The following is a 16,557-nucleotide window of genomic DNA, read 5'->3' on the forward strand; positions in this document are numbered from 1 at the left end:
TTGTGGACGCACTGCAGCTGTGTTCACCCGTGGTTCACCGAACCAGCTGAACGCTGCACACTTTCACCCCAACCAAACATTGCGCCACTTACTGTGACACAATGTTGTGATTAAGTGAAAAGCGGGCCTGCAAGAGATGCGCATCCTCCTGTTTTTCATTTCAGGGGGAGAGGGAACACGGGGGTGGGGGGTGGGGGGGGGGCTTGGCTTCTTGACCGCTCCCAACTCCCCCGCCCCCCCTCCCTCCCTCGCATATCTACTTGATTGATGCTTCCTCCCTCTCGCGAAGAAGAAGCCTTTAAAAACACCCCGGTTGCTGGTTTCTGGGTTCATACCGACGACACCATGGCCTCGGAGAGAAGGCTCCTCGTGGCTGCTGCCGCCGTCTTCGCCCTCGCTTCATACGGTGAGTTTTCTTTGCCAGCGGCATCCGACGAGGCCTCGCAGCGATGGCTCTCGATGCTGCTGTTGCATCTCAAGTATAGACGATTATTTCTCTCACAGCCAAGCGCCGGCGCTTGGGTCAGGTCGCGTTTGTGTGAAAATGACGACTTTCTAACGGGGGGGGGGGGGGAGGGGGGGGGGACTCACGGGTCTGTTTTGTCGTCTCTCAGCTGAAGGCAGTGGACGACAAACGTTTTGCTCCCTAAAAAAAGACTAAATTAGAGATTATGACGGACGATGTCAGGCTGAACGCAATCACCTAGGGGATTTGGAGAAACATTAAAACCACTTGTATTGGATTTGACACGCTGGCCACATGACGATGCTGACGGCATCTGTGAATGCGAGCAGCTTTTCACAGCCTGTCTGCCAGCATCTGACCTGACTCGGCACGCCCGGCCAGGCATGCCTCAGACAACATCTGCATAGCGCCTACACCGGCTGCATGCCCGGGCACGCTCGGACTGACCAAAACAGCTTGCTTTGTGGGTAACGCACTAGCAGACTGCAAATATGACAGGAAATCACAAAACGCTACAAAGCGGTATGCGACAGGACGACTTTAGGGCGACTTTCACGATCAGCGGCCCCAAAATCCACAAAACACACCCAAACGTGTGCAGGGAGCAAAGCCTTCGTTGTGCAGTGCTGGTCTCGTTGTGCGCGCTGAAGACCGTTGTGGTCCTTCCCCAGACGAAATGCCAACCCTGATTGCGTTTCTCTTTAGGTGAGGCCATCATGGGGGGCTCGGAGGCGGCGGCCCACTCGCGCCCTTACATGGCTTCCATACAGTTTACAGAGGGGGGCGCCACGAAGCACGAATGCGGAGGGTTTCTGATCTCGGAGCAGTGGGTTATGACTGCGGCGCACTGCTTCCCGTCAGGGTGAGAAGACCCCTGCACAGTCCACACCTGCACGCCCACCGGGCCCAAGTGGCAGTCGGCCTTTAACGACCTCTCCCATTAAGCGCCTCGGGTCTATGCAGGAAATAGACTTAGAATGTGTCATTGTAGAATCTGACGTACGTTATGTTTGATGAGCTTCATCAGATAGCAAACCACAGGACAAGCCACGGTTTCTTTAGAGTCATTTGTGTTAGTTTTTGCAGTCGTTTTACTTAAATTGCATTAAATGTTGAGCGTACGTGTGGTTTTTGACATGGCGCACACCTAACGTTTTGATGTGGATGTCAAAAGTCTTTCAGTGAGAATTTTGCCATCAACGTATTCATTTCACAATACGGGGAGAGGGGGGGGGGGGCTCTTCTCTGGGGTAGAAGCGGTGTTTGTGAAGGGAACCTGATGCGAGTGCTCTGTTTTCGCAGGCCCAACGGACGGCGAGTAGTGCTGGGCGCCCACTCCCTGACAGAGCCCGAGGAGACAAAGCAAACGTTTGATATTTTGCAAGTTCACAATCACCACAATTTCACCTTCTACAATTATGACAATGACATTTCGTTGGTTAAGGTAAAGAGCTGCTGTGTGTCATGTGCTGCTAACACGCTGCTTAGTGCTGCACCAAGGCTTTCATTCTGAGCATCTCTGTTTCACGGAGTGATTTTGATAGATTGAAAGATCATGGTCAAACATGAATATGAATTCTGACCCACAGAGACAGAAAAAAAACATGTACAATTCATGCTGACTAATGTTAGCTAAAAGTCTGAGAGATGTGGAGGGGGAAAGGAATATGGTCGACTTCTGACCCACAGAGACCGTAAAAAAATATGTGGAATTCATGTTATGATTAATTTTAGCCAAAAGTCTGAGAGGTGATTGTTCTGAGTGGAACACATGAATAGACTAATCAGCTGAATTCAGAGAATCCAGTGAACATTGGTGAAACATTTTTTTTTTTTGAGTTTGCAATAAAGTCCACTTTTGGCCGTGAGGAGGAGACGAACATAAAACAGAAAGACGGGCGTCTTGGGAGGGTCAGTGGAGACGCGAGAGACGGCTCCAGAAAAGACCCGTGAATCAACATCGAGAGGGGGTTTCTCCTAACATTTTGAGTACTGACACCGGTCTCCTCTCTGATTTGCAGTTGGACCGTCAGATTGCGGCCTCCGAAGCCGTAAAACCAGTCAAGTACCTGCGAGCAGGGGGCACCAACCCCGACACGGAGGAGGAGGTCGACACCGCTGGCTGGGGCTCCGTGAACAACCTGGCGGGCAGGACGGACAAGCTCAAAGAACTGGTCATTGAGGTCTTCAACCACGATCGATGTGGACGCGGTGACTACTTTGGCAGCAAGTTGACCGACAACATGATCTGTGCCTACAAATTATGCCCCAGACCTTGTAATGTGCCATACAAGACACAGGACACGTGTGATGTAAGTTTTAATGGATTTCCCCCCCCCCCCAACTTTATTCTTATCACATTTGACTGACCAAGCAAAATAACTCGAGATGGACGATGGTTGTATCCTTTTCAAGGAGAGGGTTAGGGTTAGGGTTAGCCACCGCTCATAAACTGGGGCAGGGCAGACAATGTTTGTGCGAGACTTGTTGCAAAATCTGGGTTGTCGTCAAAACGCACCACCGGAAAATGACAAAGCGCCACAGATTCTGTGGAGACGAAATATTTTAACTCCTCCACCCGAATGAGCACCTACCTAGCTTTGTGGATCAGATAACCTTTTTTTTTTTTTGTCTGCAGAATATTTCCTTGCTATCCTCAGAACATTTTTCCATCTGTTAAATTCCTCCCGTGTGACTGTGGTGCTGGGATGTTACAGAGTAAGAGATGGCACAAATTATATATTCCCCGGTGGCGCCCCGGTAGCTGACCTGGAAGAGCATGTACCAAATAAGGTTGAGGCTTTACCGTAGCAGCGTGGGTTCAAATCTGGCTCAGGCCCTTTGCTGCATGTCATCCTCTCTCTCTCCCCTGCCTTTCCTGTCACTCTCTACTGTCGCTACCTAATAAACGGTGCAAAAAAATGATATATTCCTCTGAAGTAAGAAAATAATGAAGACAATCAGACATGAGGTAATTTTCAGCACAATACAAACAGATGTGGACCAACATATTGCAAATAATTGATGGCACTGGTTTTCAACTGCTTCGAGTTTAATCATCGAATTAACTTTCAGCTGACCCCACTTTCTCTTTCCTATTGCTTTTTGCTCAACCAAGTCATTCATGTCTATATTGCCAGGATAAAAACAGCAGCGTTTGCAAATGATATCCGTCCAACACCAGCTGAACTGGTCCAGCACAATCCAAGGACGAAAACCACTCTCGTGTCGCTCATGTTGTGTCAAAGAAGGTTGAATCAGTTCATCTGGATACGACGTTTATTGACAGGTGTGCTTCTTACCTGGATTATTCCGCATGCGATCAAGACACCTCACGTTGTGTTGTTTTCCTTCTCTTTCACAGGGAGACTCGGGTGGCCCTTTGCTTTACAATGGAGTGGTGGTGGGCATCACCTCAAACGGAGGGAAGAAGTGTGGCCAGGTGAAAAAGCCAGGACTGTACACCGTCATCTCCCACTACACGCAGTGGATAGACGACATCCTGGCCCTGTAACCTAGTCTACTGTCAAACCACAGCCATTGATTAGACAAGTTGGGACACTGCAGTTCCTATTGGGCACCCCGTTCCTGCTCTTGGCTGCTTTTCTTAAGTCTGATTAGGTGATCTTCTGTAAAGCTGTATGTTATTCTGCAACGCTATGGCTTATTAGGCCCTTGCTACTAATAGGTGCAGCAGTATGGTGCACCGGTCTACGAAATAACCAGTGCAGTTTTCGTCATCATTACGCTCAACGCATGTTAGCAAGACGTCAATAAAACTTTGTTTAGCATACCAAAATGTCATATGTGCCTTTATTTGTCTAATACTTTCCAACTGTTATGCACAAGCACAAGCAAAATTAGATAAAATATGTAGACATGAGGTCTTTAGGGGGACGAAGACGAGACAGTGTGATTTACACTCAGATAATAAGGAATTTGAAGTACATGTGTTTACACTAAGCGACAAGGCGATAGCATCCTGTATGCCAAAGACCAAAACAGAAGTAAATCAACAGTCGTCCCTCAACAGCCATTATGAAGTCTAAACTTGCTGATAGTTTTTCATCAATCATGCTGCAGTTATGCAAGAGCAACAGTCTCTTTCCTAGAGTGTTTTCTTTTTTTTTTTTGGCAGGGGAGTAGATTTGATGAATGCTGTTTAAGGATGTAGCTGTTAAGCAATCGTAATATCAACACACATCTTATTAACTTGTCAAACCAGCGTGCCTGTACTGAACTGAGATGTCCCAAACTCCATGAAATGTATCGCCATCGTTTCCTCCTCCTCCTCCTCCTCCCTTTGCTCAATGCTCACATATTTTAGAATGAAAATTATTAGTCCTGTTCTGCGCTTTGTTATTGTGCACATGAAATGGAACGAAACGTTGTTGCCCACAGCAGTGCAACACAAAGACAGGAACACACATCCAAAAACGACAAGAACTACAAGAACACACATATCCAAACGAACACATATATCTAAACTGAATAAAACAAATACATTTTTTTTTAAAATCACTGTCCAGGAGAACTAACGCCAGCCAGGATGACTGTCGGAACTGCCAATCTGCATGGGCTAGCAGTTAGCTTAGCCTGTCCCGCTTCCGCGTCCTGTCAAACCGCCCTCGGTGTTCCCTCTTCGGGCGCAGCTCCGGTCGGGGCCGTGATCCTTGGGCCCACAGGATAAAGTAGACCACGCTCCCTCAGCCGATCCAACACCAGCGCTCCCAACCAGACACCTCTGACACACCTCCCCGCACTCCACATGACGGCACTAAAAACACAATCAAGGCTAGGCAAGGCCACCGCCAGACCGCCCTTGGCGTTATCAGAACTGCCGGTCTGCATGGGCTAGCAGTTAGCTTAGCCTGCCCCGCTTCCGCGTCCTGTCAGACCGCCCTCGCTGTTTCCTTTTTGGGCACAGCTCCGGTCAGGGCCGTGGTCCCTGGGCCCACAGGACGCAGCAGACCAAGCTTTCCCAGCCGATCCAGCGCACGGACAGTACTGGGTGAGGCCGCCGCAAAACGGAAGATCGGAAGATATATATTGTTTAATTTCAAGCATCTAGGAGACTAAAACATCCCCAAACCAGGCATATCCTATAAGAGCCAGGTATCTTCATCCTCAATCATTTACTCCTCCTCTTTCAGCATGTCTTTATGTAAAGACAGGGCATCCTCTATAGGAAGGGACCGGTTTCTCCGCCCCGTCCTCATCCCGCAGATCAAGAAAGAGCTTTCCATTGGAAGAGTTCCCTTTGACAGACGGACCCAGCAGGCTGACAGGAGTTTTCCTTACGACACCTACTTGTATGTGTATGCCATGAAAAGGAATGCAACCGCCAGCAGATTCCAATCGTCAAACATCTGAATGACAGGGGGAAACAACAATATGCCATCCACGTAGATAAAGGAATCAGGTGTCTCCCAAAATTGAGGGATAGTCTTACGATGGCCTGTTTCAACCTCTACTTTTCCAGGGGAAGGCTTGCTCACACGCACACACACACACACACACACACACACACACACGCGCACACACACACAGTTTTTCTGCAATTCTCAGCTCACACTCATACATCGATATTCATAACAGCGAGGCTGGGCTACACACGGCGCGTGCAGGTGTCCAGTGCTGGTGCCTGTTTAGGGACTGGAAGGGCTGTGAACGCCAACGCCAATATAGGCTACGGTTCGCCCCCTAGTGGAGAAAACGCTGCGTCAGTCGGTCCTCAACATGGAGTTCATGCTGTGTAGCACCCATCCCAAATACTGTAAACAGTTCCCACCCTTGTAAAGATGACATTCTTTGGCCAAAGCTAACACATACAAGCTAACATATTACCAACTACATGAAACGATATGGCAACACTATTCCACTGTAATATTGATTGTAGGACTGGTCAGGGGCGATTCTAGGATCAGAGCCTTAGGGGTGCTGAGCACCCAGAGTGCTGGCCGGCCAGGCAAGATAAATTTTGGGGGGTGGATCAAACCATTTTCGAAGCATGGGGGGGTGCTGTATTTTTGTTGTTAAAATATTACGTTTAAACCATATACTGGATATGGTTTTGACATTTCTTCAGCTTATTAAACGTGGACATACAGTAAAAAATAAAAAATAAAAAATCTCTTCAATTTTAGGGGTGCTAACCCTAACCCCCAAAAATGGGCTAGAAACGCCTATGGGACTGGTAAACTACCCGTCCAGCAGAAGCCCCGCGTCTTCATCGTGTTGCAGTCCTTTTCCCCAGCTTGAGCAGGAGCGTGTTTGCTGCTGCACCACTGTTCCTCTTACCCCGCACGAGCCAAACTCAAAGAATACGATACATTTACTATGTCGCGTTACCGGAGTAGGCGTCTATAAACTACATGTCCCAGAATGCATCTCGATTTTGTCATCCGCGCGCTAAAGGCGCAGACGTTTGTTTTAATGTGCCGACATCTAGCCGCTAGAGGTCAGTATGCGGCCTAACTTTATATGGGACGTCGTCGCGGTCATTGTAAGTGCAGAGTGGGCCTAATACTTGACCATTTCATTTTCAACCAAAATATTAAGCATTTTGGATTTGAAACCTTGCTCGCAGGCTACACAAACTTGAAACAACCCGTGCAGTCCGTCCTCCTCCCAGGTCTCCGTGGTGAAGGCGGTCGCCCCCCTGGACACCGCTTGGCATCCCCCTCATCACATTTTCTTTTTATATGTCTTATAAATCCATTTCCTTTTGTTATCCTGTTTGAGTGTTACAGCCTCCTCTCACTCAGACGTGTGTGTGTGTGTGTGTGTGTGTGTGTGTGTGTGTGTGTGTGTGTGTGTGTGTGTAAGCCATGATAGCCTGGCGGCCTGTCCAATGATGGATGATGCTGGTCACGTGGCTCGGGTCCTGGGCTGTTCCGGTGGCATCTGGACACTGCTTGGCATCCTCTTCATCATATTCTCCATATATTTTATAATTCCATTATAATTCTGTTACCCTCTTTCAGTGTTGTATTCTGTAAATTGTGTAAACACAACATCCATTGCACGTCTGTCCATCTTGGGAGAGAGAGATCTCTCCTCTGTTTCTCTCCCTGAGGTTTCTTCCTATTTTTTCTCCCTGTTGAAGGTTTTTTTTTTTTAGGGAGATGTTCTTTATCTGACATGAGGGTCTAAGGACAGGATGTTGTGTAGCTGTAAAGCCCCCTGAGGCAAATTTGTAATTTGTGATATTGGGCTATACAAATAAAATTGACTTGACTTATTTTGACTTTATGACTTATACTACTTTTTAAATGTCTTTTTTTTTATAAATTGTATAATAGTTGTACACTTGAATTTCTGCTTGCCATTATTTTCCCTAGAATTCTACTTGCAGATCTAGTTATTAATTCATTACTAAAACCAATATGCAGAGGTAATCCAAAGGAGTTGAATCAAGTGCAACTGGACTTGGTATATATCCGTGAAGACGTTTCGCCTCTCATCCAAGAGGCTTCCTCAGTTCGTGCCTTCTGACTAGACCAAGCTAGTCTGACTGGCTGGTGATGAGACTCAGTATTTATCCTCTAGGAGTCGTTGTCAGAGCTATTGATTTGCATTTGTTAGCAGCGACGGTCGTTGGGGGGGGGGTGTTGATTTCGACTTCATTATTCAGTGGTCATGAGAGTGGTTGGAGCCATTAGTGAGCGACTGTTGTTCTTGGAGGCTAGGCTTCTTGAGTCTCCTGGGTAGAGATGAAAGGACGGCATTGTAAGTGGGAGATAGGTTGTGTCGCAGACCTCCTCCTCTGTTGAGGGATGGTTTTTCCAGTTTCACATAGATGGCTTCCTTCACCCCTCTTTCAAACCATCTATCTTCTCTGTCCAAAATGTGTACATTGCTGTCCTCGGAGTGTGTCTTCTCCTTTAGGTGTCGATAGACTGCTGAGTCTTGTCCTGAGGAGTTTGGCCTTCTGTGTTGGGCCATCCGTTTGTGTAGTGGTTGTTTGGTTTCTCCTATGTATAGGTCAGTGCAATCCTCATTGCATTGTACAGCATACACCAGATTGCTTTTCCGGGTGTGTGGTACACGGTCTTTGGGATGAACCAGTCTTTGTCGGAGTGTGTTGCTGGGTTTGAAGTATACCGGGATGCGGTGTTTGTTGAAAATCCTCCTGAGTTTCTCGGAGACCCCAGAAACATACGGGATGACTGTACTATTCCTTCTGTTCCTTTTCTCCTCGTCACTCACCTGGTTGGTCTTTTTGGAACGTGTTGCAGTTTTCACAAAGGTCCAGCTGGGGTAGCCGCAGGTTTTTAAAGCTCCCCTCAGGTGTTTGTGTTCTTCCCGTTGGGCCTGAGTGCTGCTGGGCACATTGTCAGCTCTGTGTTGCAGAGTTCTGATGACGCCCAGTTTGTGTTCCAGAGGGTGGTGTGAGTCGAAATGTAGATGTTGGTCTGTGTGTGTAGGTTTCCTGTAAACCCCAATGTGGAGGCTCCTGTCTTCCCCAATGTGGACGTCACAGTCCAAGAAGGGCAAACTGTTGTTCTTTACGTCTTCCCTTGTGAACTTAATGTTCTTGTCCATTGAGTTGATGTGTTTGGTAAACGCTTGCACCTCTTGTGTTTGGATTTTGACCCATGTGTCGACCACATTGTCTGAACCAGTGGCTCGGAGGTGTTCCTCTGAAGGAGGTCAGGGCCCTGTGTTCTACCTCTTCCATATATAAGTTGGCCACAATGGGCGATACTGGTGAGCCCATTGCACATCCGTGTTTCTGTCTGTAAAACTGGCCCCTGAATTGGAAATATGTAGTGTTCAGGCAAAGGTCCAGTAGTTGGCAAATCTGGTCTGGGCTGAGGTTGGTCCTATTGTGGAGGGTGTCGTCCCGTAGCAAACGTTGCCTCACAGTTTCCAAAGCCTCCATGGTTGGGATGCAGGTGAATAACGAGGTCACGTCGTAGGGATACCATGGTTTCATCCGGTTCCAGTTTTACGCCTTGGACCTTGTCCACGAAGTCAATGGTGTTTTGGATATGGTGAGGTGTTTCGCCCACTAAAGGGGTCAAGATGTTGGCTATATGTTCGGCAATGTTGTAGGTGACTGAGTTTATGCTGCTGACGATGGGCCTGAGGGGGGCTCCATCTTTATGGATCTTAGGGAGTCCATATATGCATGGAAAGTTATCTTGTGGGTAGAGAGGGTGGTATTGTATCTGATCAATGGTTCCTCCTTTCTGTAGTTTCTGTAGGTACTCTATTATTCTCCTCTTGTAAACACTAGTGGTATCGTGTCTCAGAGGTTCACAGGTGTCGGTGTCGCTGAGTAATGATGTGATCTTGGCGTGGTAGTCTGTTGTGTTGAGGATAACCGTGCATCTCCCCTTATCTGCTGGAAGGATAGTGATGTTTTCGTCCTTGCTCAGGGCTGTCACGGCTTTCCTTTCCTCCATGTTTAGGTTGGAAGGAGGGAGTTTCGCATTGGACAGAGCTGCTGATACCTTTAACCTAAGCTGTTCCGCCTCGGTTTCCGTTAGCTTGTTTTTCCTTATGGCTGATTCTGCGGATGTGATGAGGTCAACTATAGGTAGTTGTTTATATAGTTGTTTCCTTAGGGATCATATTCTTGAGGGATTTTGTTTTCTTTTGATGTTTTGCATTAGTAGTTCTAAAATTAGAGTAAAATTAAGTCTAAACATCCAATGGATTCTTTTTTACATTTTTTTCACATGGACATGTTGACATGTCACTGGTAATTCCAACTCAGTGCTCTGCCTTTTGACCCATGTCAAAAGTTTGAATTTTCCACAATTTTCCTTCTGTCAAGGAAAGTGACAGCAAAAGACTCATAAAAGAAGTGAACCAAAAATTATTATTTTTAGGGAAAAAATATCTACTTTTGAGGAATGAAAAAATAAAATACTGTATAAATTTCAGAAGTGTTCATCTGCAACTGTAACATGTAACTATGTAATAGGTAACCAATCATATAACATGTAACCAACTGTGTAACATGTGACCATGTAACATGTAACCAACCATATAACATGTAACCAAACATGTAACATGTAACCAACTGTGTAACACGTAACAACCATGTAAAATGTAACCAACTGTGTAACATGTAACCATGTAACCAAACATGTAACCAAACATGTAATATGTAACAGCTCCCTAAAGACTCTCTCAGTCTAGCTGCCTCCTCACTCTCCTGGACCTCAGCTCCTCCATCTCCCTCGTTGGGCCCTCCTCTCACTCCTCTCACTAATGCTTTCTAGTTCCCTAGCCTCTTGGAGTTTCTTCTTACATCTTCGTGGTCCCATCTTCTGCACTCTTCTTCTTGGTTTTGCTGAGCCCTTGCTGTAACCACTGCTGTTATTGGCTGCTATGCGGTCAACCATCTTAAGCTGCAGGTAATCCTGTCATGCATGTTCCATCACAAACATTCATTTGTTCCAGAGGGGCTGGACACCTCCAAGGCCGCGTCCTCCTCCAGAGAGAGAACAGTGGGGAATTTGAGAGCCCCCATCCTAAAGCAGGCCTAAGGGATCTTCGCTATGTTTTTTTTTCCTTTTTTTTTTAATAATGTCCACCAATGTAGAAAACAATTTCCTGAACGCGAGACCTGAAATTTCCATCAAACATCAGATAGCTGGCTTCTTTCTGACAGGTCTTGGATGAAAATGGTACACTGGCAGCTCTGTTATCTGGTATTGATTGTCACATCACAGACATGACTTGCCCCCAAAGAGCTAAATGACAGCCTTAGACCTTTATTTCCATATCTCACCTGCAGAGATCTCAAAGAGGACCATTCCTCCTCTGTGGATAGGACCACCACAAACTGATACATTTCTGTTACCCTGTCTGTCAAACAAGAACAAGATGATTAGCCCAATGAAAATGGAAGAATGTAATTCATTACAGATTACCTGTTTATATGTGTGATGAATATGAGCATTAACAGGACCACACAAACCCAGTCAAGATGTACACTGTTTTTCAGTAACATAATTACGCAATAGCTAAGATGGATTACTGTTATCATTTCTTAAATTAGATTACAAATACCCCATTATAGGTGACTTGTTACTTCTGCTTTTAATGAACAACATAAAGAATGTTGCATGTGGTGTGTAACTGTTATTACTGATATGTAAACTATAAATAAAAATGCATACATGTGTCAGACGGTATAAATCAAAGGCATGGAGGGCCACATCTTTGTTCAGCGCTCTTGCACACGTGGTTTAAGATTCTTGTCAGCTCAAATATAAGAGACTAGGTTCTCTGGCTCTGAAACCAGAAGGCCTACATTGGGGGTAAGAGTGGGGAAGCTTCTTGAGCACAGCGCTGAAGCTGTTCACTTCAAACAGCTACCTCGTCTTTGTGCCTTTTACACCTGGGCTTGGATATGACATTAGATTCTGTAATGCAAGGTAACCGTATTGGTGAATTTTCATATATTTGTTGATGTCAAAAATTAAAAAGCAATACTTGTTCTCAAAGCTCTGTGAAGTCTGATTAAACTGCAACTGCTTTTAGGCCTTCTGCGTGTCTCTCACTCTCGTCTATCTCAAACATGCAAACACATTTTCTCTCCCCTACAAATAAAAACGCACGCGCACGCACGTGCGCACGCACACACGGTGTGGGGGAATTATTATCAAATACGAGTTTGGACGTCTTGGGTCAAATATTTTCAAAACTCAGACCATCTTACACGGCACGGGGTTTATAGTGTAACGTGCATGGATAACGAGACACGCTGGCCGCTGGCTGGCGGGACTGACCCTTCAGTCGAGCGGTTAGTGATGTCTCCTGAGGTGCGGGCGAATCGGGTTCGCTTCCCGGCCGCGGCAGTTCCTGCGGTTGCGTTGTCTCCCGAATTCGGTACAATATAAACCCCAAATAAATGTGCTCCGCGGTGACCTAAACGCCACTTGCCTTCAACCATTAAGTCACAAGCCTTCTCAGCGTTGAATAGCTCTTTTTCTCTCGCTCTTCGAAGCTAAAAGACAAAACACAACCAATTCGGGGGACAGCAACACGCTGTTCATGAGCCTCGGCGGAGAAATTGGTGACGTCACGCCAATCTTTTTTTTGTAACCCGACTGCCTCCTCGGCACACTTGATGGAACTTATTTTCGCCTAACGAAATAAACCCGATCCCGAATCAAACCGTGCGTCCGAGACGCGTCATAGACCCGCATGAAGCGGACCGGCTGATGGGGGATCGGGAACATGTGGGGGGGGGTATCGTGGGTCACACGGACGCGCCGATTGCAGCGGGCGGGGATGCGCCGTCGCCGTGGCTTTTGCACGTTCGCGCTGCTGTGGCGCGCGCGCGGGGGGGGGGGGCGGCGGGGCTCAAGACAAGACGATACCATTGACGCGAAATAGGGGATGCCGTTCGATGCGGTTTAATTAGTTTCGGATTATCAAAACGCCGAATGGCCAGAAATCAAACGTCACCCTACGAGCGCGGAGTTAGTTTACGGGGTTACAACGAAAAATGTCAAATAATGCCCCAATTTCACCGTAACCCCCCCCCCCCCGTTTTAACCGCTTGGACATTGAATGACTCAGTCGGTTGCTATGCTAGTTTGCGTAGACGTTCTCCAGTAACGATGGGGAGGATGTGTTCGGCCTGAGAGCTGCCCAGTTCGGTTTGAAACGCGATTCCCGCAGCTAAATCGTGACAGTAGTGACTATGGCGGGTATACGGAGAGTGAAAGGGAAATACCCGGGGATGAACCCGGCTGTCAGGTAAACGTTGTTGGCGGCGTGTGTCAAAGGAAAAACAATGCGACGGCGATGGGGATGGCTAAGCTAGCCGAACAGGACTAGCTAACACTAGCGCAGGCAGCTGCGCCGTGTCCGTTGACGTCTCATGACGTAGCTAACAGCTGTCGTGCGCTAACGCCGGCCAGCTGTGTTATCGGCCGCACACGCGGGCGTTGCTTCTCGTTATTTTATCCCAAAACAGGAAAGCCTTGGGGGGGGGGACATTTGTGTTTTAACTGTGCGCCGTCAAATTGTTATCGAATTGATGGTTAACATCGTCAGTGCTCAGCTGCGCCTAACTCGTTACCGCCGCATTCGTATTCTCCAGATGGAGGTTAGCTGGATGAGTCGAGATTTTTTCTGTTTGTTTTTCAGCTGTTCCCGTCTGCGACACGTGCAGAATTTGCTCCGCAGTGGCGTCAGTGCCACTCCCGATGGGATCCTCTGTTCCCTTGGTACGTTTGGTCTAAAACTTAGAAAACTAGCCATTTCCGGGCCATTGTGATAATAACGGCCACTGTGCTGTCCACGTTTGTAAGCAGGCCAACTCGGACAACGTTACCACGACAGATGCTGATAATTATCAAGGTCCCTTTTTATTCCAGGAATTGACAGTAGATATAATGAAGGCTGTACTGAGCTGGCCAAATACCTATTTTATGGACTATACGGAAACAACCAGTTGAGTCTGGAACATGTCCAGGAGGGGTTTCCTGAAGAGGTTTTGGATGGTGAGTTTCCAGATTGAAACTCATGTATTCACCAGAATATCTACTTTCTGTTTGTTTGCTTTTGATGTCATACATTTTAACAAACGCCAGGTAAAACGCACAACCTCTTTCTGTGTACCAGATATGATCCTCCTCATCAAGGCAGAGTGTGTTCACCTTTATTGCAACCCAGTGAACTACAGTTACCTGCTGCCTTATGTGTCCCACTGGAGGAATCTGCATCTCTACTGCATGACTGAGACAGAGGTTAATAACCCCCCCCCCCTCTCCTGTGCAGATGTCTAATTGGTGCTTTCTATAAACTGGATCTTGTTGTCTTTTATGTACATAAAACTAAGGATACCTGTAGGGATCCTGGGTCACTGGTGGGGGGAAAAAACTAGCCTTTAAAGACAATAGAATACAGCACAAGCAAGCCTGAGATTTTTTTGTATCATAAAAAAACAATAAGGCTCTGAACACTGTTCACCGTAGATTATATCTATCTCTACTCACTTCCATACACAGTATGAAGATGAAGAGGCTGCTGAGGAGTTCAAGATCTCCAGTTTTGTCACCATGGTGCAGGACTGCACTCGTATAGGAGTGCCTTACAGCTCTCAGGGTATGGAATAATTTCATTTAATCACAAAATTCATTTACTGAAAATGCCATCAAGAGACGTTTGCTTTATGTGTCATAGTTAGTCAAACAGTAATTATATAAATGCAGTTAATGAGAAACATTTATTGGAGTTATTTGCAAGGCAACCCATAGTCACTGTATCATATTATTACAGTGTGGAACAGTATAGTTATTAAATTTGATCGATTATTTTTTTAGGGCACATGCAGAAGTTTGACATGTTTATGGTGGAAAAATGGCCCATAATTCAAGCATTTGCCTTGGAAGGGATTGGCGGTGGAAGTTTCTTCACGATGAAATACAAGGTACACTCTAACCATGTAGGAAGTTGAAATGTTGCCGTTATACTGCTTCAAGCCTTTTTTTTCTCTTTTTTTTTAAACACTCAGTGATTCAAATGTAATGTGGTTAGAAAATCTCATTAAATGAGATACTATAATGTCGCAGTGAGGAAAAGGTAGCCTTGTGTGTGTAAGTGTCTTGTGTTTTAAGTTTTAGCTGATTGCGTGTGTGGATTCTTATGTCATCCAGCTAATGGATATGAGTGAGAGGCTGTGGCAGGTCTACACCAGGCTGGACCCAGTGTCTTTGGATGGCCTCCTCACAGAGGCAAGTTTACACTGGACTTACAACCTTATACATTTTGGCTGTTTAACTGATATTTTATACTCGTCGAATGATAAAGCAGTGGTACAGCACTTGCTCTTATTGAGGACGCTTCAAAAAGGTATTAGAACTTATATTGTAGTTTAAGAACTAATTTGTTTTATTGTTAGTGTTTAAGTGTACCTCTGGGAGTGGATATATATTTTATTAATTAAAATCAATTTACATATACCAACTAGCACACAACGTTATAAACAGAGCAGGGAAATAACAGTGCTTACCCAGGTGGGGTGTAGAGCAGCCCCTCCCTCTTCTTATTTAAAAAAAAAAGTCTTTTATCAAAAAAATAATTTGTTAAAGAAAAAGAGTTCCAGCAGCATTGCACAAAATTACTTAGTCAACTGCTAAATGTTGGCACAGGTTTTTCTTCTCTTCCAGCAGTTTTGGCAGGTATTTAGCCATCATTCGGGACATTTTGGAATATTTGTATTGGAACGTCTCTGCCACTGTGTCAAGTAGACCTAAATGCTAGTAGCTCCTGATTTTAGTGACAACACTAAGAATCAGAGTCAAAATAATTATTACGGTCAAGTTACATTCAAATTATCATGTGTAATTATCATACCTCTAATTGCTTTTGTTGATGGATGCTTTGTTTTTGCAGGACCTGGTTAACTTTGAGAAACAATGGAGCAGCTTCTACTCCAGTATGGACCTGGAGAATCACCTTTCCATCCTGGAACTATCGGAGGCACAGGCAGGAGAGGTAACACCAACTTTCACTATAACTTTCTGCCTATCAGGCCTAAGGCCCTGTCATGTCATGTGTGAACAAACCCTTTACCTGCCTGAATGTTAAAGACCATATTTTCATGATGTGTTTGAAGGTGAAAGCTTTAGAAATCTATATATTCACATCCAGCAAGTAACTGGTACGAAAATGTTAACCTCATTAGATTACCAGTGGGGTTGGGTTTGTCACATCTTAGGGATTCAGCAATTAGGGTGTATAGCAAACTGAAAGAAGTCCTGTTATTAATTGCCAGTAGTTTCTTTCTCATTCTGTCTTAAGTGGCAAGCACCATTCCTTTGTAACGAAACGCAAGGGAAATCAAATGCAAGGGACATAAAATATTTGCAAATGCTTCTTCACATGTCTGTACTCACTGCATTAAAAAAAGTCAAATGTGTTCTTATTGATCTACAGGCATTTCGTACTTATTACTCACACGGCCTGATGTCAAGCAACATCACAGAGAAAAGGTATTTGTTCTTTCCAAGACTTAACTACAAAATCTTGGTTGAAATGGACTTGTTTGAAAGTGGTGATTTAATGCTTTCCATGTATTTTGAATGACATATTCAAACAGTCCAGCTTTCACT

General features: G+C 45.7%; 2 protein-coding genes across 5 annotated transcripts in view; both read left to right on the plus strand.

Moving 5' to 3' along the window:
• Positions 1-251: 251 nt before the first annotated feature.
• Positions 252-4,265, plus strand: cfd (complement factor D (adipsin)). Its single transcript, XM_056296209.1, has 5 exons — positions 252-406; positions 1,172-1,328; positions 1,769-1,910; positions 2,488-2,778; positions 3,831-4,265. Exons 1-5 carry the CDS (start codon positions 268-270, stop codon positions 3,978-3,980), a joined length of 879 nt encoding a protein of 292 aa, XP_056152184.1. The 5' UTR covers positions 252-267; the 3' UTR covers positions 3,981-4,265.
• Positions 4,266-13,036: 8,771 nt separating this feature from the next.
• The window catches only part of dnaaf9 (dynein axonemal assembly factor 9), a 36,274-nt gene continuing 32,753 nt past the window's right edge, over positions 13,037-16,557 (plus strand). For all 4 annotated transcript variants that reach the window (XM_056295882.1, XM_056295881.1, XM_056295883.1 and 1 more), the window contains exons 1-9: positions 13,037-13,195; positions 13,589-13,668; positions 13,819-13,944; positions 14,066-14,190; positions 14,452-14,548; positions 14,767-14,873; positions 15,100-15,177; positions 15,839-15,940; positions 16,382-16,437. In XM_056295882.1, coding sequence (XP_056151857.1) covers positions 13,140-13,195; positions 13,589-13,668; positions 13,819-13,944; positions 14,066-14,190; positions 14,452-14,548; positions 14,767-14,873; positions 15,100-15,177; positions 15,839-15,940; positions 16,382-16,437 — 827 coding nt within the window. In that variant the 5' untranslated portion in view covers positions 13,037-13,139. The remainder of the gene's footprint in view (positions 13,196-13,588; positions 13,669-13,818; positions 13,945-14,065; positions 14,191-14,451; positions 14,549-14,766; positions 14,874-15,099; positions 15,178-15,838; positions 15,941-16,381; positions 16,438-16,557) is intronic.

This window comes from Lampris incognitus, chromosome 16, assembly GCF_029633865.1.
Source record: "Lampris incognitus isolate fLamInc1 chromosome 16, fLamInc1.hap2, whole genome shotgun sequence".
Taxonomy (NCBI): Eukaryota; Metazoa; Chordata; class Actinopteri; order Lampriformes; family Lampridae; genus Lampris; species Lampris incognitus.